The 21,863-nt window shown below is 45.9% G+C and overlaps 1 protein-coding gene across 1 annotated transcript in view; it reads right to left on the bottom strand.

Moving 5' to 3' along the window:
• Positions 1-21,863, bottom strand: part of FARSA (phenylalanyl-tRNA synthetase subunit alpha) — a 97,239-nt gene that overhangs the window by 52,942 nt on the left and 22,434 nt on the right. The window contains exons 2-8 of the mRNA XM_086962212.1: positions 18,386-18,523; positions 6,888-6,986; positions 5,796-5,914; positions 2,784-2,876; positions 1,411-1,539; positions 836-951; positions 605-689 (exon numbers count right to left, since the gene is read on the bottom strand). Coding sequence (XP_086818338.1) covers positions 605-689; positions 836-951; positions 1,411-1,539; positions 2,784-2,876; positions 5,796-5,914; positions 6,888-6,986; positions 18,386-18,523 — 779 coding nt within the window. The remainder of the gene's footprint in view (positions 1-604; positions 690-835; positions 952-1,410; positions 1,540-2,783; positions 2,877-5,795; positions 5,915-6,887; positions 6,987-18,385; positions 18,524-21,863) is intronic.

The raw sequence follows: 21,863 nt of genomic DNA on the forward strand, positions 1-21,863 counted from the left end.
ACGTTAGGGCGCACTTTCGTTGTTACCTTCCACGATTCACAGAGACCGCCTACTCCCTACAAGCCAAGGTCTCAACTGAACTGATATCCTGATGTGCTGCATATTTATTTTTACGTGTCAGAGACCTCTCCTCATTTGTACTATGTCCACCTTCTCTTTTCGGTCATGTAATCACATCCTATTGTACTTGATATAATAAGACGCAGTGATTTTGCTTCTTGTTATACAATAAACATATAATAATAATTTTGAAAAAAGAATGTCCTTGTCTTAAGCAGAATTTGCTAAAATGATTTATATTTTTAATTCTTTAGCAAGACTCATGATGTGCAACCTTATCCTATATGAAAATGACGAATTGCAGTTTTGCTAAATGTTTTTGATGGACAATTTTGCAAGGGTGGGTAAGTACCCTTCATAGAGCGTAGTCACAGAGCCAACTGCTTCAAAGCACTGACTGGATGCAGCATCTTCTCCATCTGCCACACAAACAAATTCCACAAAGTGATGTGTGACAAAGTGCGCTTAAGTCAGCAGTGCAAGTATCCCTACTACTGCCTCTCAAGCTAAGTCTCGCTCACTGGCACGTGATACAACATCTTACCCCTGAGATCCATATCCTCCTTCTGAGTGAACCTTCTTTACCCTCTCCAGATATTCCTTGGGGAAGTCTGTGGCATTGGCTGGATCTGGGTGTGAAGGAAATTGTGGTTAATGCGGTGTAATCCACTCTGGTGTAATCCAAAGATAATTCCCTGGGAGTCCGTGGAACTCCCCTAGAGAAACCCCCATGACGTGCATCTAGAAACCAAGCTAACACCAAGGAAAGGCTCACCAAGAATGAAAAAGGTATCGTGCTGATCCCGGGCAGGATGCTGCTGAGGCTGGAACAGTGCATCAAAATTCCAGAATGAGCTCTCAATGAAGTTATTGGTAGGCATCTCTGTGAAGCTAGACAAATAACATAAAAGCAATGGCAGACAAGTATTAGAAGAAAGAACTTCATACACAGGGAACTGTTAATGAGAAAAAGCGTGATGAGTAGATTTGGAGGGTTCTACTAATTGTTAAGACTTCTGTCTGATGAACCTTAACTCCCAGTGCCCAGCCACAATTTTTTAGTGGCAGAGGGTTTTCAGCGGCAAACAGACAGTGGTGCAGTCATGGCACCTCTACAAGGAGAGAAGTAAGTCTGTGCTACAGGATAAAGGGGAATCAATCAAAACCAAGCAAAAAAAAAAAACATAACATTTTGCTTCTCTAATACAATCGTAATAGGAGGGCTCAGGCAACACTGGGTACTTTGCCACCCAGCTGGGCTCTGCAGACTAAAGTGCAAAGTATCTAACTGATCATGCAACTGCAATGGATGGGAAGAAATAAAGATTCCAATGTATTGTAACCCCTCACCCCATTTCCAGAAAGATCTGCCGGAACTGGGTGCGGACTTTCAGCAGGGGGTGGAGGTGACCACACTCTGGCATGACTCCCAGGGCATCAAAGTTATACGACTTGAACTTCTTATCACGCCAGGAGCCACTGCGGAGGAAAGCAATGAAGAAGAGTATGGTTCAGCAGGGTGCTGTACAAAGTATTTTCCAACAAGAGTGTCAAAATCTCCATTGGCCACTTGATCTTCCAACTCTCACCTTTTGCACTGCCTGTATACCTTCTTAAGCTGTAAAATAATGAGTACCCCACCAACCTATTCAGCACCTACTAAACAGACCCACATTCCTCTAAAAGTCAAAAGCATTAAATATCAGAAACTGAGGCCAAACGGCTGAGACAGAGAAGGCACCACCGCCACCATGTCCCAGGAGCCCTGACAACTTTAAGGGACTTTTCTAAAGACAGACGTTCAATGTTCCTAATGCCCTTTGAGTTGTATCCCAATGCCTGGGGAACATGCTTGCATTTTCCTGACAGCCATGGTGGACCGAGAAAGTGGGCAAACATGGCATAAGAGAAGCCCCCCTCAACAATGGCGAAAGGGTTCTCATGCCAGTAGAACTAGCAATGGCTCTCCAGTCTGGAAACTCCCCATTACTCCAACCTCTAAATGAAGTAGGAGATGCGAAAGGTGGGTAGCTGGGATGTGACCAATTTTTTGCCAGATGCCCTGTTCAAACATCCCATAAAATGAACCCTTGATTCTCTTAATTACATACATTACCCGGGTTGCAAATATTTACTGAGCTTACTAGCACACGCTCAACTTTCCCGACACCATTAGAATGATAAACCTTGGCCAAGTCCACAGCGTGAGAAAAAAGGCCAAACAATAAATGTGATTCGCTTTACAGAAAAGGTCCACATGGGTCAATGAGATGGCTACATTTCTTAGACAGGGTGAGCATGGATGAATAAAAGTGCTTCAATTTATAGAAACAGTGAGTAATGACCACTGACAAGCTATATGTTCTAGAAAAAAATATTTTAAGCTAGTCATTCAAAGGGTGCAGTTCTCAGAAAACGTCAGGGTTAGCACAGTATTACAGTTCTTTAAAGAGGTCAAGATTCGCCAATGCTAGTGTAACTTTTTTTAATAGAAACAATATTGCTAGCCAAGCAAAGATTTCGATTTCCTAAGCAGTAGAGCTGGCCAATGAAAAGGCTAAATTTCGTAGAAATGTTGGCAATCGTACTGACCATGTTTTGGGGGGGGCGGAGGCGATAAAATCTCTTTTCAACAATGAAATCCTAAATGCTGTGTGAATGGTGTCAGTTACCTCCCCCGTTAATTTTGAAAGTTTCCGAGATTGGCTCTTGAATAGTCTCACCTGCTTATCATCTCTGGAGTGAGGTCAGTCTCTTGCTTGGCTACAGTGGTGCTGAAGGCACTGCCCTTTCGGATCCAATATGTCTTGATGGTCCTAGTAAGATATAGCGGGCAGAGAGAACTCAGAAAGCAAATTCAAGAGAACACATTGGAAAATATTCACATAGTCCAGAAACAGCATAAAAGTAAATAAAAATGTGTCAACACAATGTGGCCTTGGAACTCGAAAGAAGATAAAAGACACAGGCTACCCGAAAACAGAGGGTTAGACCAAGGCGAAAGCATACAGTGCTTTGTGACAAATCAGATCCCTCAATATGAAATCACTGGCAACAAAACCCATCAGCTCATTAACACATCCAGGTAGCCAGCTAATGCACTTTAGAGGGTTGTGTGAGGGAAACACACATGCGTTTACCAATCATGCAGGTTCCACGTGGGCTTAACCACGTATATGCCTTTACAATGAAATATGCGTTGTTAAGGCATGTACGGCAAAGACATATGCATGGTTAAGACTTTTAAGGTAAATGCTACCCACAACCCCAACCCCTGCCCCGAGACCTAAAACTACCCCCTCCCTCCTGAAAAACAAATCCCCTCGAGCCCAGAAAACGTCCCTACCCCCAGCACTAAAAACTACCCCGACCTCCCAGCACTAAAAAGTATCCAGATCCCTGCCCACCACCCTGAGCCTTAACTAGGCCCCTCAAACCCCTGCTTAAGACCTAAAACTAGTCTGTGCCCTGAAAACTTCCCAGATAAACCTGCCCTGAAAACAACACCAGCCCTAAAAACGACCCCAACCCTTAAAAACTATCCCCACCGCCTCAAACACAGGCCCCAGCCCCACTTACCTCCCTGTGCCCTGCCTCCTCTCCCAATCCTTCCTGCTTCCGCCCCTTCTAGGCAGCAGCTAGACCGCGCACTGCCTTAACCACGTACATGCGTGGTTATTGCAAGCTTGGTAGCACGCGCGATGTTGGAACACGCGTGGCTCTGCGCGCGTAGTTCCGACCGTTTCCCACTTTGGAGCCTCAATGTAAGTAGATTTCATTTCAGTATGTGGCACTAATATTTATTGGAAAGCACAAAGGGTTCAGACATCAAAGCCCCCAGAGCTAGATATGCATTTCAGAAGAGATCTTCACTCGTCCACTAATTCACCCTTTGAGGGGATTCTTACCCCACCATTCACTAACTTAGCTGCAATCAAACCTCTCAGTGGGCCTGGCATTAGGTTTTCTTGTTCAGTGCAAACTCTAAATTGAAGTGCATCTTACGTCTAGTTTTATGTTCCCATAAAAGGTCCAGATTGAGATCACTGGTGCGCATGCCCCTGAGCAGCCAAGCAGGTTTCCTGCATGGTACACACCACCACCTGCTTTAATACAAAAGCAGGACCTCAGCACAAGTGGCCAATTGTAAGAAAGATCCAGGCACCTTTGTCTCCATGTAGGAGCATCCTCGCACACGTCTAAAATTACGTAACTTGAAGCAGGAATATTTCCTTCAAAACTTATTGTACAGTTTCCGAGATGAGGGACTAAACTACTACCAAAGTATGAGCACAACTGTTAAGCGAGTTAGTATAAAGATAAATAAACAATCAACTTTATTAGATGATAAGCATTCGAGTTTTAATAATAGGAATACCTCTACAATTATTTGTCAGTGGCGAGAAGTACATCTGTCTTTTTCACACCTTTCAGCATCTTAAGCTGGCCAGTTGATTAAGGTCCTTGCATTGCCCACCAGAACTAGTTTCCCATACTACCTACAAAACAAACTTCCCATCACAGTAACACTTGTGTTCTGCATACACTGCCAAATGAAATTATGTCATCAAATGTTCCACTTATGCCAACTCTACAAACTGGCAACCAAAGCCAACTATGCACACAGTCTACAACCACACCACACTGCTCACCAGTAGTTATTTCTCACGCAGTCCACCCATGCTAACTTCTCACAGCATCCACACGTAGCCGTGGGTGATGCCCGGTGGCACCTCATCGGACCAGTGTAGACTCTTTACGCACACTACCCATAGGTCCCAGCTCTTCACAATCTCGCACAGCTCCTAAAGTTCTTTGCCTACAGCATTAGTAAACACAGTTATGGAGTTGGGGTAGATGAGGCGTTGGTACTGGATCTTCCCTACTGTTTGTTATAGTACATTTCTACAATTTATTATGCCAGGTTATTACATTTTTACTGTTCAGTGGTTCCCTGAGATACATACTGTGAGTAGCTCATGTTTGCTGTGTTTGACTAAGGTAAGAAGAGTGATGCAACAAAGCCTTGTTATCAGGCAAAAACGGTTTCTCAAATATTACTTACACAGTGGAATGTTTGACGAGTGTGGTCTTCTAAGACAACATCTTTGCTGTCCCTCTTGGTACAATACACCGAAACCCAAAAATATGCCTCACTGTGAACGGTGGCTCCAGGTAACGTGGACAGAAGGGTTCCGGGCCGCATAACACAAAGGACATTGATTTCAGTTGTTTATGGGCTTGCAGCTGTTAGGCCCTTGAATGCGCTAGGAACCCAAATTCTCAACAGTGATCATTTAGGAGTGATCTGTTAGGAAGGGTTAGTGTTAACAAACATGAATGCAAAATGCTGCAGCGGGAGAGGTGGGGGTTGTCCCACGCTTGAGAACAATCTGCTTGCTCCAGGCAATATCCAAACACCTTCAATCTGCCTTACTCGGCAAGTGCATCTACAAGAAGGTCCAAACACACCACAAACAAAACACTGCACCTCTCTTGCTGCAATCCACAGAGCATGCTGCAACTTGAAAAGAACAGACAATCAGCAGACCAAAGACAATTTCAAATATCCATAATGATACAATGAAGTATTCCTTGAGCCCCTTCCATCATCGAAAAATAAAGTGAATCAGTTCACAGTGGTGCGTTTAAAAATACTACCGAATCATATATTAAAATTGTTTTTGAGAAATAGTCTGATGTGCAAGGTTCTTATTCACAACAGTGTTACTCACACTTCGCTTAGGAGCTTGCGTTTCTTCAACTCGTTCTTGTCTTTCTCATCCAGGTTCTCCGCCTTGCCTTCCAGTACAAGGAGCAGCTTCTCCTTTACTGAATCATCCACGCTGTCAACCTACAGGTAGAGAGCAGTGAGGCAAGTGAGAAGAGAAAATATGAAAACAAATATTTACAACTCCACTGGGCTGGACCTTGCCCACCCTTTCTCCAACGCCCAGGTATTGGCAAGACTTATCCGTCCTGGGCTTTAGAGAGAGGGTTCGCTAAGCATATACTCTGGAGTACATATTACTTGTACAGACTTCTTTCTGTTTCTCATCTTGGAGTCAGTAAAGCGTCCTCACTGATGGATCAGAACAAGAGCTGGGCCAGTAAATACGTAGCACATGCCCATGACCCCAAACAGTACTGACCATCCATCTTCTCAGACAGTAATATGCCAGTGTACCCCCTACCCTCAATTATAGCAACATGCAACAATGCACAGACCAACTTTAAGCATCAATCATACCAGACAGTACATCAATCAGCGGTACGAAGCAGTCTATGTGTTATTATTTGTCTCAGTGGTACCAAATAAAAAGCTAATCTATTACGTAGTAGTAAACATGGCCGCACACAGTTTCAAGTATTACTGGTCCAATGTAGTAATAAGCATTAATAGCCCCAAACAGAAACGAGAATTCTCTGCATGCTGCTCCTGCCTTCCCCACAGTGGCAAGCTAGCTCACAACAAACATCTGTGGGAAGACACAAACTTTGCCTTAAGAGCAAAATGGAAGCAACAAATTTCCAAAGAGTACATACAAACCCAATCTCACACGACATCCACACTGACAGCTTTTGCATACAACATTTTTGAACAGTTGGTCTGTCCATTTGCCTTAAAGAGGTTTGTAGACGAGTGTGTTTGTTTATTACAGCAAACTGCAGTTTTTTTCATTTTTCAAATATTTGGTGGACTTACATGCATCAAACCCAGTAAATGAAAGGAGAATTAAGTGTTACTGTATAATGAATTCACAAAGGTTTGCGAAGGAGTGTAACAGATGACACTATTAGGAGGATGACACATGGAGCGCACTCACCGCCCTGAAGATCCGTGGTCCGCCTGCTGCATTCTTATCCAAACGTATCCACTTATTAGACATGGCCTTGCTAAAGCCAACCTTTCCACTTGGCAGTTTCTAAATCCCAGGGTGTATGGGGGGGTGAAAGTAAGAAATTAAAATAATTGAGACGGTTTATAGTAACAGAGTTAGTAGAACAGACAAATGACACAATGTCCAACCACTTTATGTTAGCAAACTTGTCCAGCAAAGTGTTTAACAGGAAACAAACTTCACCCCCAAACAGAGCAGAGATACTCCTCCAGGAGAGAGTCATGTGCTATACCAAAATAAATAAAATAAGTACAGAACAACAAAGAATACTGTTTTTGTCCTTTCAACAAATCCTACATCAAGTGGTATAAAGGCTTTGAGTTTTTCATGGAACCTGTTTCAATTTCACTGCATCTCGCTTCAGCATTTGTCTAGTGCCTGCTGTGCCTGGAAGGGTGTTATTCTGCAGCAAATCTTCAGTTTTTACCAAAGCTTCACAACAAAAAAGAGGTTTTCTCAATGGTCCCATTTATTTTATCAGATTAAGTGCATCATCAAGACAGTGACTAGCAATTACACCACCACCTTTCCAGAAAATAAGTGTAGGAGCCAGCTGAATATATTACGCTAATCTTCGCCAAAAGTTCTCATCTTGACTGAAGCTCCTTTTCTCTGCTGTTGTAGTCTTCCGGGATTTCTTTTCAGGGTAACAGTCTGTGCTACGTCATTTAGCCTTGCAATTGAGTATATAATTTTTCATAAAAATACTAACTTCCTTAGTGCTGCTTTGTTGCATTTCCCATCCGTGCAAACCTAACACAGGAGACCAACATAACTCCCTGCGCAACTTCAGATAGAGGGAGGAAAATCTAGAACAATGTGGCATGACTAACACCTAATCATGAGGCAGTTTTCCCAGGTAAGACCCTAGCCTCACACTGCTTTTGTTTTTATAGTAGCAACACACAAAAAATGGACGGAATGCCGAACAATGTCAGACATTCACCCCCAGTCACAGATCTGGGTTAAATCCATTGTTCTTTTGCTCACTATGTCATCAGAGTTAGGACATAGCCATATACAAATCATTCTTGAACCTGTTCCTCCTGGGACAAGTCCAGCCTGAACTGCCAGGCCAAGTCCTCCCTGGAACAGAAACATGCATCCTGAGACCAGTCTCGGGGTATCACTCCTCATCAAGCAGGCTAGCTTGAATACAGAAGCCCAGTGAGCATGGGACCAACGTCTGGAAATACCCTTCCCACTCAGGGCGACTATAGCAACACCCAAAAAAAATTATGGATGGAATTCTGTACATTGTCGAACATTCACTCAAAGTCACAGATCTGAATTTAATCCTTCGATTTTTGCTCACAATAACTGGGTCCAAACTGGTGGTGCATGGTGAGCAAAGGAAGTGATGGATTTAGGCCCAGATCTTTGACTGGGGGTGATTATTTGACATTGTTCAGCATTCCGTCCATCAATTGTGGCTGTTTTTTTGCATTTTTTTTATAGTGCATATATTAAATTAGCAATTAAATTAGCACTGACATATATGTTGAGACATTCTTTATAGAGATCGGGAAAGCATTATCTGCATTTCGGTAGGGCTGCGCTATCTAATTTTCAACTATAATATATGAAAGATTTTAGACTTTTCCAAGTTGGGCTCAAAGGAGAGTTATGTTCCCCTTTAAAATTACTCCATATCAGATAATGATAAGCACTTTCCTGTGTTTGAGTCTAACTCTGGAAATGCAAACTACAATTTAGAATATGAAAATGTATGTGGCCTTGGTTTAATACAGAGTACTCATAAGCCCTAGTTAGGTGAATGAAAAAATAAGTGGTTGTGCTCTGCTGCGGCTCCGAGAGGAAAGTCAGTAAGTGGACCTTCCTTAGCGTGTGCCTCCGAGTAGCCTAATTATTGGAATCTCTTAAGATCTTATTTTACAAGTTGTCCAGTGTAAGAAGAGTCAGGGACAAACACAATGATGTGTATGATAATATTTAACTAGTACCCTCAAAGTCTTTTGGTCTAAGACAAGTGTGCCAAACCATTCAGAGTAAGGATATTAAAGCCAGACAAATGTAAGAAACCAATGGCTGCCTATATTGAAAGCTCCATTGACTTCAATAAAGTCCTATGTTTGTTTCTAAATCAAAAAAGATCAGATGGCAAGAGAGCCTTTATTAATGTCCTTCTTTAATATCTTGCAATGAAAATTAAGTAAATGCTATTGGAAAGAAGCCTGTGCCTTCAAAACGTTATGTATTTACAAAAAGGGGTGGTGAGGGACAGAGTCTCTGAATTAAGCAGAAAGCTCTCACCCAGTCAAAAGATCAGGGCTAGATCCAACACCGTTTTTTAGCTCACTGCACCATCCCAGTTTCAGAACCTGGCTGTATGCAAATTAGTCTGTTCCTGTCCCAGTGCATGATGGGAACAGGACAAACCAAACTACAGAAGCCAATTCTTACACTGGGAAGGAAACAAGCTCCCGGGGACCGGTTTCTGGCATTACAGCCGTCTTCGGCCCGGTTTGCTTGAATCCTGATGGTGCAATGAGCAAGGGTCTCACATCTGAGAATACCCTTCCACGCTTAGGGTGGACAAAAATATTTACAAAAAGGGGTGGTGAGGGACAGAGTCTCTGAATTAAGCAGAAAGCTCTCACCCAGTCAAAAGATCAGGGCTAGATCCAACACCGTTTTTTAGCTCACTGCACCATCCCAGTTTCAGAACCTGGCTGTATGCAAATTAGTCTGTTCCTGTCCCAGTGCATGATGGGAACAGGACAAACCAAACTACAGAAGCCAATTCTTACACTGGGAAGGAAACAAGCTCCCGGGGACCGGTTTCTGGCATTACAGCCGTCTTCGGCCCGGTTTGCTTGAATCCTGATGGTGCAATGAGCAAGGGTCTCACATCTGAGAATACCCTTCCACGCTTAGGGTGGACAAAAATATTTACAAAAAGGGGTGGTGAGGGACAGAGTCTCTGAATTAAGCAGAAAGCTCTCACCCAGTCAAAAGATCAGGGCTAGATCCAACACCGTTTTTTAGCTCACTGCACCATCCCAGTTTCAGAACCTGGCTGTATGCAAATTAGTCTGTTCCTGTCCCAGTGCATGATGGGAAAAGGACAAACCAAACTACAGAAGCCAATTCTTACACTGGGAAGGAAACAAGCTCCCGGGGACCGGTTTCTGGCATTACAGCCGTCTTCGGCCCGGTTTGCTTGAATCCTGATGGTGCAATGAGCAAGGGTCTCACATCTGAGAATACCCTTCCACGCTTAGGGTGGACAAAAATATTTACAAAAAGGGGTGGTGAGGGACAGAGTCTCTGAATTAAGCAGAAAGCTCTCACCCAGTCAAAAGATCAGGGCTAGATCCAACACCGTTTTTTAGCTCACTGCACCATCCCAGTTTCAGAACCTGGCTGTATGCAAATTAGTCTGTTCCTGTCCCAGTGCATGATGGGAACAGGACAAACCAAACTACAGAAGCCAATTCTTACACTGGGAAGGAAACAAGCTCCCGGGGACCGGTTTCTGGCATTACAGCCGTCTTCGGCCCGGTTTGCTTGAATCCTGATGGTGCAATGAGCAAGGGTCTCACATCTGAGAATACCCTTCCACGCTTGGGGTGGACAAAAATATTTACAAAAAGGGGTGGTGAGGGACAGAGTCTCTGAATTAAGCAGAAAGCTCTCACCCAGTCAAAAGATCAGGGCTAGATCCAACACCGTTTTTTAGCTCACTGCACCATCCCAGTTTCAGAACCTGGCTGTATGCAAATTAGTCTGTTCCTGTCCCAGTGCATGATGGGAACAGGACAAACCAAACTACAGAAGCCAATTCTTACACTGGGAAGGAAACAAGCTCCCGGGGACCGGTTTCTGGCATTACAGCCGTCTTCGGCCCGGTTTGCTTGAATCCTGATGGTGCAATGAGCAAGGGTCTCACATCTGAGAATACCCTTCCACGCTTAGGGTAATTCAGACACTCTGTTCATCACCACCCCCTTTTGTAAATCGATTTTGGCCACTATAGGTGTGGCAGGGTATACTCAGACATGAGTCCCTTTCTCACTGCTCCATCAGGATTCAAGCAAGCCGGGCCGAAGAGGCTGAAATGCCAGAAACCGGTCCCCGGTAGTTTGTCTCCTTTCTGGTAAAGAATTGGCTTGGTAGTTTAGTCTGCCCTGTTCCCATGATGCACTGGGCCAGGGACAGACTGATTTGCATATAGCCAGGTTCTGAGCTGGGATGGGGCAGTGAGATAAATAACGGTGATGGATCAAGCCCTGATCTTTGGACTGGGTAAGAGTGGTCTGCTCAATTCAGACACTCTGTTCATCACCACCCCCTTTTGTAAATCGATTTTGGCCACTATAGGTGTGGCAGGGTATACTCAGACATGAGTCCCTTTCTCACTGCTCCATCAGGATTCAAGCAAGCCGGGCCGAAGAGGCTGAAATGCCAGAAACCGGTCCCCGGTAGTTTGTCTCCTTTCTGGTAAAGAATTGGCTTGGTAGTTTAGTCTGCCCTGTTCCCATGATGCACTGGGCCAGGGACAGACTGATTTGCATATTTATTTATTTATTTATTTATTTTGAAAGTTTTATATAGCGCGAACAAGATCTTCGCAGATATCAGAGCGCTTTACAGAAGGGGGAGCATGTATACGCAGATACATCAGTCATGTTAAAGGTACATTGAGGTGATAACATAAAACAATCAATAGGTAATTTCAGAAACGAAATAACAATACAGAGTGTTCGACAAGTAGTACAGATGAGTATCAAGTCTTTGTAGTTTATCTCCAGTAGTGGTTCAAGTGTATTTAGCCATGAGGATCGCTTTTACTTCTTTCTTGAAAAGTATAGTAGAGGTGATGAGCCTGGTTTCAGGGGGGAGCGAGTTCCAAATCCTGGGAGCCATTCCTGAGAAGGAGCGTTTATAGGTTTTTTCCTTGCGGAATCTTTTAGGCTTTAGCAAAAGATTATTTGTACCTCTAGTGTTTCTGGAACCTCCTGAAATCGTCAGCTTCTGAGCAAGGTATGTAGGTGAGCTCAGGTGGACAGCCTTGTGCGTCAGACAAGCGATTTTCAGGTGTATTCTGGCTTCAAACGGCAGCCAATTCAGGGATTTGAAGTCAGGGGAAATGTGTGAGTGTTTTTTTGATCCAGTGATAAGTCTCGCTGCGGCGTTTAGAGAGGCTCTGATGGGTGCCGTAGTGGCTCGGGGGAGACCGCAGAGGGCGGTGCTGCCGTATTCTATTCGAGGTATGACTAGCGATTGTACCGCAGTTTGGAAGTCCTTGGTTGGAAGGAAAGGTTTAAGTTTCCTAAGGGTGTTGATTTGGTAGTTCGCTCCCTTAGTTGCTTTGTTGATGTGTTCCTGCATGCTGAGATTGGTGTCAAGTGTTATGCCCAAAGATTTCGCTGAGTCCACGATGGTGGGTTGGACATTGAGTGCCGTTAGGTCTTTAAGCCACATTTGTGCGGTAGCGCTCTTCGCGGGTGGTGGGATCAGAAGGAACTCTGTTTTAAGGGCATTGAGTTTCAGATGATTGGCGGCCAACCACGATTGGGTGCTTCTGATCGTTGAGTTCAAGAGCGTGATGTCTTTGGGTGATTGTAGTTTGAGATAGATTTGAGTGTCGTCAGCATACATGTGGAAGTGTACATTGGATTCTTGCAACAAGGTGGTGAGAGGTTCCATAACTAGGTTGAACAAGGTTGGGGATAGGGAGGATCCTTGTGGTACGCCTAGCGATACAGGTCTTGGTGCAGACATCAAGTTGTTGCTCTTGAATTTCTGCGACCTGTTATGCAAAAAGGACGTGAACCATTTGAGCACAGTTCCAGATAGGCCCATTCTCGTGTTTAGTAGATCGATTAAGCTCTCATGTTTGACAGTGTCGAATGCAGAGGAGAGATCAAGGAGGATGAGGAGGCAAGTATCGTTATGATCTAGGATTTGGAGGGCGTCATCGATTATGTGAGTCATTGCAGTTTCAGTACTGTGATTTGCTCGGAAGCCTGATTGGTGAGAGTTGAGGAGATCAAACTGAGTAATGTGTTTAGTTAATTGTGTTTGTGCGCATTTTTCCAGTAGTTTGGCAAGAGTCGGAATGTTGGTAATGGGACGGTAGTTGTTTAGGTCAGAGGGGTCAGCTGTAGGTTTCTTTAGCAAAGGTGTGACTTGACCAACTTTGAGGGAGTCGGGAATGATCCCTTGTTGAAGTGAGCTGTTAATGATTTTGGTCCAGAGTGGAAGGAGCGACGGGGTAAGGACTTTGACAGCGTTGGCAGGAAGGGGGTCCGTGAGGTGATTGGATGGTTTCAGAGTGCTGAGCAGTTTGCCAATTTCTTCCTCCGTGTAGGTGAGAAAGGTTGACCAGGTGGCATTGTTTTTTGGTGTCGTGGGTGCTATGCGGTGGGGTTTGGGATAGAGGCTTGCGTCTATGAGGAGGTCATTCTTTATGTTGTCAGTTTTTTGGATAAAGAAGGAGGCGAAGTCCTCACAGGAGGGAGCTTCGCACACAGTGTTGAGATGTTGGGGTTGTTCTTTGGATTGTGTTCGGATAAGCTCAAACAGCTTTCTCGGACGATTTTTGGCTTGGTCAAGCTGACGGCTGAAGAAGTCTGATTTTGATCGTTTTATTTTCCTGAAGTAGGCGTTTCTCCTTTTCTTCAGGTGTTTTAGGTTCAAAGCGGAGGGAGCTGATCTCCAGGTGCGCTCTGCCATTCGCATGGCGCGTCTATCGTCATTGAGACTCCCGTCGTACCAGGGATTGGACATTTTTGTGGTGGCTTTTTTTAGTTGCAGGGGTGCGACTTCATTAATTATTGAGGTCATAGTGTTAAGATAGTGATCAGTCAAGGATTGGACATCTTTAACGCCAGCAGGAGGAAGTAGTAAGTTGCAGCTTTTGGGGGGCAGAGAGTTTGAGATTAGTTTTTTCATGTCTCTTTTCCAGACTTTGGGCCTGGCGGGTTGAACGGGATTAAATTTAACTTTTTCATTGATGAAGAATGTGATGGTATGATGGTCCGACCAATCACAGGGATGGATTGATTCGAGTTTGATAGTGGCCTCTTTGGAGATGATGAGGTCGAGGATAGAGCCTTTCTTGTGTGTTGGAACGTTGCAAATTTGAGTGAGGTCAAGGGCGTTAAGGAAGTTCTTCAGACCTTTTACCACCGCATCATTATGATCGTTCCAGTGGAGGTTGAAGTCACCAAGGTATATTTGTGTGAGTTGTCGCCCGGAGTTGGCTGAGATCATGTCCATGATTTGTTGGGAGAAGGTAAGGTTGTCACCGGGTGGGTGGTAAATGCCATGCAGAGTGCAGATCGGTTTGTCCTCACTGTGAATATCGAGGCAGATATATTCACAGGAAGTTGGGGAGGGTAGGGAAGGGGAAGTTACTTTCAAGACAGAGAGGTTGCTCCTGTATATACATGCGATTCCGCCACCTTTTTTATTGCCAGACCTGTCAAGTCTAGTGATGTGGTAGTTGGGGGGGACCAGAATGTCCATTATAGGTGTAGAAGATTCTGTTAACCATGTTTCAGTCATGATGATTAAGTCAAGATCCCATTTTAGGATGAGATCGGCGATAGCGGCGGAGTGTCTAACGGCTGATCTGCAGTTGAGGAGAGTGCATTTGAGACGGGGTGTGTCGAGGGTGGAAGGGTGTTCTAGAGCGAGGGGGACTTTACTCAGGTTACTATGGATAGCGATTCTGTTGTTCAACGTGGGGGGTCTAAGGGGATTAGATTGAATCGTGGGAATGGCAGTGAGAGTGTCGGGTGTGTTGCTATGGGGGGTTGGGTCATAGGAGCGGAGGAGGGTGAGTGTGTCTAGGTCCGAGAGAGGGTTGCAGGAGCGATGGGGGCGGTTTTCACGATTGTGAACAGGGATTGAGGTCCAGTGCAGTGGTGGTCGAGTGCGAGAGTTCGCCGCCCGGATGGACGACCAGTTGGGAGCGGAGATGATGGAGGAGGCGCGTGCGTGGTGTCTGGGATGTGTGCTGAGTATTTGTTTGATGATGTGGACGTCCTGTTTGATCTGGTGGAGGGTGTTGGGTGAGGGGTGACTGGAGCGTGATAGACAGAGTAGTTGTTGTTTGATGATGTCCATGTCTTCTTTGAGCTGGAGGAGAGAGGCCGTAATGTGATCCCCTGTGGGAAATGTGTTGGAGGTGGGGATGGAAGGCTCGGTCGTGGGTGACAAAGGGGAAAGGTTGGTAGTGTGGATGAGAGTATTGGTGGTAGGCGTGGAGTGTAGGGTGGAGGATGGGCATTTATTAGTAGTGGGGGGGGTGGAGGTTGGGTAGTGGGGGGTGAGACTGGGGGGCGTAGTGGGATTGTAGATGGTACTTTTTTGAAAGGGCGGAGTAGAGTTGATGGAGGTGGTGTGTTCTGTGTGATTGGTTAATGGGTGGGGGTGGGGGCTGAGAATGGGGGGGGATAAAGGGTGGGGATAGCATTTGTGTATGTCAGTTCGATGTTGATCGAGGTTAGACTGGTTGCGGGTGGGAGCTGTGGTATCAGGGGTGTGAGGAATGAGGATGAGAGGAACGAGGATGGGGGCTGGTGTGTGGGGGGAAGGGGTGGGGTAGTTGTTGTAAGCGGGGGCGAGATCTATGTCTGTGCTTGAGGGATGTGAGGTAGCTACGGTAGGTGGGTGAGTGACAAAGGTACCGTGAGTAAATGGGTGGTGCATGTCGTTTTGGGTGGGAGCTGTGGTGTCCAGGGTGGGGAAGGGGATGAGGGCTGGTGTGTGAGGGGAAGGGGTGGGGAAGTTGGTGTATGCGGGGGATTGAACTGTGTCTGTGCTCGCCGGGAGTGAGGTAGTTACGGTAGGTGAATGAGTGACTTGGGTGTCAGGCGTAAAGGAGAGGTGCAAGTCGTTTTGGGGCTGGGCTAGGTTAGAATGAATGTGGTTTGAGGCTGTGGTGTCAGGGGTGACAGGAATGGGTGAGGTATGAGAGGCTGGCCAGGTGAGGTTATAGGGGGGGGAGGGTGTGCCGTTAGAATGTGTGGGTGAGGGATCTATGTCTGTACGTGTGGAGTGAGAGGTAGCTACATTAGGTGGGTGAGTGTCTAGAGTGCCGGGGGTGGAGGGAAGGTGCGTGCCGTTTTGGGGTTGAGCTAGGTTAGGAGGGTTGTGATTGGGGGCTCTGGATTCAGGGGTGATGTGCCTGCGGGTGCTAAGAGTGGGGGGCTGATGACTGGCGAGGTATTGTTTGAACGTGGGGAACAGGTTGTCTAGTAGTTCCAGGTTCTTGTCTGTGGATTGAATTAGGATAATCCCGTTATTGTAAATAGTGATGGTTGTTCTGCCCGGGAAGAGTTGGGATGGAGTGATGGTGAGTTTTTGGCCATGCGCGAAATTCCTGGAGGTGGAGACGGTGAGTAAGGTGCGGAACGTGTTTCTCCATTGGGCTCTGCGAGTGGTGTGGAAGATAATATCAATGTTCAGTGAACCATTGACTGGTGAGAAGTAGGTGTCTGCACAAGGCGTTTCAGGGTGGGACCTCAGGAAGTTGTGTTTAAAGCGTTTAGCGGCTTTTTTAGTGAGTGAGGGTGGGTAGTTGATTCTATATGTGTGTTTGCCGACGGGTTCCATGATGGGAGGACGGACTAGGATGGTGTAGTGAAGGGGGGAAGGGCGCACTGTCCCAAACAGTTGCGTGGGCCTGAAGTGACACTAGTGAGTGCACAATAATGCTATACGCAGTATACAAAGTATACAATGGCAGACAATAGTAGTGATATAGTGGGAAGTGACACTAGTGAGCTGGCACAGTATTTGAGGTAGTGATCGGTACATAAAGATTAACTGACATTAGTGAACTGCCAGGGTATTTGAGGTAGTAATCGGTGCCAAATCTGTGCGGGGTATTCGACAGTACATTTTTAACCAAGTGCAGAACAAGTATCAATATAATACTGACAAAAATACTAGCAGTTAACACTGTGCAAACCATAAAAGTATCTAATCTAGGTGACACTAGTGAGTAGTCAAAAATATGTAAGGTACAAAATACTAGAATATAACACTGTGCAAACCATAACATATATAATCTAGGCGTCACTAGTGAGTAGTCAAAAATATGTAAGGTATAAAATACTAGAATATAACACTGTGCAAACCATAACAAATATAATCTAGGTGACAGCAGTGAGTAGTCTAAATCTAAAATATGTAAGGTACAGGAGTCAGTGACAGAATACCATTGCACACATAATTATGAGAACCAACAAGTGACATTAGTGCGCAGCAGCGAGAAATGTATGAGGCATAAAATATGAAAATAAGAAAAGTAGAACTGAGAAGAAAATTCACACACAGATAAAATGACAGAGATTAAATGACATAGCATATGAAAATATGAAAAATATAGCTGAGAAAATACACACACAGATAAAATGACAGAGATTAACTGACACAGCAAGTGGCATTAGCGAGCAGCAAAGGAAAGAAAGAATATATGAGGTAGTAAGCGGTGCATTACCGGTGAAAGTAAAGTGGGATGTGCAAAATACAGTTAGGGTTATAGAATATAGAATATAGTGCTACTGTACGAGGCAATAGTATATGGGTAGCAGTCGATGCAGAAAGTGATGCGTGCAGGATACAAAAGTGGGGTGTGTTGGCTACAATCAGGAATAATAATAAATATCACTGTGAAAAGCAGACTATCTAAATCCGGCGTAAGAAACGTCCAGCTGTGTAATTGTACAGAAGTAGTCTGAGAGTCTAAGAGGCCTTAGGTCTTTAGGTCGATGGTAGGAATGACTAGTCCATGATGGTCTCCCCAGGATAGACAAACTAAGATGGCCGAACTGGGAGGTAGGGGAGGTAGAAATAGCCAGGTTCTGAGCTGGGATGGGGCAGTGAGATAAATAACGGTGATGGATCAAGCCCTGATCTTTGGACTGGGTAAGAGTGGTCTGCTCAATTCAGACACTCTGTTCATCACCACCCCCTTTTGTAAATCTATTCAAAACGTTATGTGACATAGAAACAAAAAGTGGCCATGGTGAAGGTAAGGAAAACTTCAAAACAAATAGCCTTTGGATTCTAGGCAAGCCCAGGGTGCATTAATGAGAAGGGTGGGGGGAAATGAGTAGGAGGCACAGCAGAAAAGCAAAGGTGTAGGAGGAGGGATCAAAAGGGTTGGCGAGCAGAAGAAATTGAAGTATGAGATACACAAGAGGCTATAGTTATATTTGATAGCTACACTGTCAAAATCCACGCTAAAATGAAATGGGTTGGCAGTGAATAGTTTTCTAGAAAAAGGAAGGCTTCTAAGAGGAGAGAAGGCATGTTAAATAGTGAGGAGGTGGGCACCTAAGAGAAAGGAAGGGTTAAATGTATTCAGGACAGAGTGAGGAGGGGCTGGCTACCACTTAATAGAGAAAGAAGCTCATGGATGCAACGTCTCCATTCCTTACCATCAGTTCACTCTGAGCCATGCCCTCTGCAGGAATACTCTGAAATACACGAACTTCATGACTCCCTTCATCAGCAATTTCCTTCCCTTCGGCCGTCAGCTCCCAGTGCTTGGTGGAGCGCTGCTCAGCATCGATGATCTGTAGCAGGGAAATAGTTAAATGCAGAGAAGGACTGCTGAACATCACCTCTCCCATGTTCTCTTCAGTTACCTCCACTCCCCGTCACTATTCAGAAACCTTTGCTTCCTATTTTCCTCAGAATACTTCTTCTCAATCAGACCTCTCCCCCTCATGTAAAGGAATTCAGCACGAGAATTGCTTCCAAAGTAAAAATGTGAAATACATTAAATACTAGTCTCTCCGGCATTTGTCTCAGATTCCAAACAATTATAATTTTTTTGCATATTGTGTCGAAGTAAGAACCCTGAATGCCTTTTCAAGATGGACACTATGGAAGAAAAGTAGCTCAGTCCCTACTTCAGATGGTCACATAGGTTGATTCCATCCTCATTGATTAGCGTCAGTCTATTTCTAGCATGTGGTCACTAAATTGGCATTTGGTGAGATTCAAACTGTTTTAGGACTAACATTTCTGCCCAGTGATTGTTAGGAGTCGGGCTTCATGCACGATAATATATTTCTGCAGCTGCCGATTCCAGCGCCTTGTGTGCTGCTTCTGTTTAGCCTGTAATAAATATATGAGGAACCCTTATTATGGTTTCCTATGGAAGGATAATGTGAGGATCAACATGAATTGGCTGGATGTCAGATAGTTGATGGACTTTTTGGAGAGTTTAACTATTTGGTCTTTCGGTGGCAGGTAGTTACGGGCTTTTGGGTGTATTTTATAGACATGGCACCAAAATATAAACATGAAGATTACGTTATAAAGAAACCCACCCCAGTTCTAACCTGCGCTTTGGTAGTTTCGGTGCACATAGAACATATTGGTAAAACTAGAGGTGTAGAGTTTCTGTACATCGTTTGTCCCATTCAGGATACTCATCGGTTGGTGTAAAACCGCAAACTGCATACCCATAAAGAAAGATAGGGAGAAGACTCGTGTTCCCTAAGCAGATCTCCCGCCCCTCCCTCTTTCTATTCAGGCTTCAAATTAATATTCAGATCACTCCGTACCAGTAACTGTTTGCTGCAAACCGCTCCTCCTTTTATTAAAACCAAATTCCCTCTACCATGCTGGCCCATGCTTTAATCGCGTACATAACTTGCTTCTCTTTTATGGACTCCAACCATCAGATTGGTCACTCTCTCCCCTCAAGACCCATGCTTCCTTAGTCCTCTCTTACTCCACCCTGACTCTCTACTGAGAAGCTCTCTGTGCCGTTTGTTTGCTGCCTCGCTACAGGAGTAGCTTAACCTTTGCCAATTTCATTGCTGGACTTGAGGATGGGCTGCGTGTGACGGTGGCCGCAGAGGAGGGAGAGGCGCCGGCCCCGGGACTGCGAGGACCAGCAGCCAACACCTGTAGCTGGTTCCTCTTCCCGAGTGAGCCGCGCCCCCTCCCAGTGCCACGCCCCCAGCCAAGATCGCATAACTTCTCGCGGCCCCCGCTTCGCGGGAGCCGCTCGCTACTGAGAAGCTCTCTGTGCTGTTTGTTTGCTGCCTCGCTACAGGAGTAGCTTAACCTTTGCCAATTTCATTGCTGGACTTGAGGAAGGGCTGCGTGTGACGAGTGGCCGCAGAGGAGGGAGAGGCGCCGGCCCCTGGGTCTGCGAGGACCAGCAGCCAACACCTGTAGCTGGTTCCTCTTCCCGAGTGAGCCGCGCCCCCTCCCAGTGCCACGCCCCCAGCCAAGATCGCATAACTTCTCGCGGCCCCCGCTTCGCGGGAGCCGCTCGCTACTGAGAAGCTCTCTGTGCTGTTTGTTTGCTGCCTCGCTACAGGAGTAGCTTAACCTTTGCCAATTTCATTGCTGGACTTGAGGAAGGGCTGCGTGTGACGAGTGGCCGCAGAGGAGGGAGAGGCGCCGGCCCCGGGACTGCGAGGACCAGCAGCCAACACCTGTAGCTGGTTCCTCTTCCCGAGTGAGCTGCGCCCCCTCCTAGTGCCACGCCCCCAGCCAAGATCGCATAACTTCTCGCGGCCCCCGCTTCGCGGGAGCCGCTCGCTACTGAGAAGCTCTCTGTGCTGTTTGTTTGCTGCCTCGCTACAGGAGTAGCTTAACCTTTGCCAATTTCATTGCTGGACTTGAGGAAGGGCTGCGTGTGACGAGTGGCCGCAGAGGAGGGAGAGGCGCCGGCCCCGGGACTGCGAGGACCAGCAGCCAACACCTGTAGCTGGTTCCTCTTCCCGAGTGAGCCGCGCCCCCTCCCAGTGCCACGCCCCCAGCCAAGATCGCATAACTTCTCGCGGCCCCAGCTTCGCGGGGGCCGCTCGCTACTGAGAAGCTCTCTGTGCGGTTTGTTTGCTGCCTCGCTACAGGAGTAGCTTAACCTTTGCCAATTTCATTGCTGGACTTGAGGAAGGGCTGCGTGTGACGAGTGGCCGCAGAGGAGGGAGAGGCGCCGGCCCCGGGACTGCGAGGACCAGCAGCCAACACCCGTAGCTGGTTCCTCTTCCCGAGTGAGCCGCGCCCCCTCCCATTGCCACGCCCCTACACCACTAATCACTATTTAAACAAACCCTGTGACGCGCACCGCGGGACGCGCGCGGGTCGGTGCACGGGGCGAAGCCCCGGCAAAGGGCGGGCCGTCTGTGGCCGTCCGGGGACGACCGGGGATGGGACGGGCCACCCCATTTTCATTTTCCCTGTCTGCTCTGTACTTCATAAGTAACAGGAATTATTCGCAAACATCCAAGGTGAGACGCGCATATTAACAACTAACCCATCTAGGAGTTGATCAAGGTCCAGGAACCGGGATCACTACATTATCCATTCTCAGTTACGTATAAAACATTCCTTTTTTTCCCAATAGGCCCTAAACCTGATACATAAGTCAAACCTATAAGCCTTTGTCGAAACAATAGCAACCTCATAAACCTTCAGCAGACCCGTTGGTCTCCTTAATGGCATTAAAAAAGTTACGATCACGCACAATATACATGAGGCGCATGGGCACTGAGGAAGCGGTCAGAAAATCATCTGACAAGGCACAGAAACCGGGACAATTATCCTGTACACCAGCTATAAATAAATATTTCTCCACTCTACCCGCGAAAAAACATTTGTCTATCAATACCTCTGAAGTAGAAAATATGTTCGATCTTATGGAAACTAAAGCCGAACATCAGTCGCTATTTTCCTCCCACCAGAGTAATCACAACCAAAGTTTCATAACTCCCGAGAGTAACCAAATAAAGATCTCTCTAGCCGAGGATCATCAAAAATCGGTCCATGAAATGTCCCAAATAAAATCCTTAACCCCTATAAAACTTCTGGAGAACCAATTCTATGTCAGGACCGGAGGCTTCAGATTATGCTATATCTTCCTTCGCTTTATTAACATAAAGTCTCCAC

Source organism: Lissotriton vulgaris, chromosome 1_1, assembly GCF_964263255.1.
Source record: "Lissotriton vulgaris chromosome 1_1, aLisVul1.2, whole genome shotgun sequence".
Lineage (NCBI taxonomy): Eukaryota > Metazoa > Chordata > Amphibia > Caudata > Salamandridae > Lissotriton > Lissotriton vulgaris.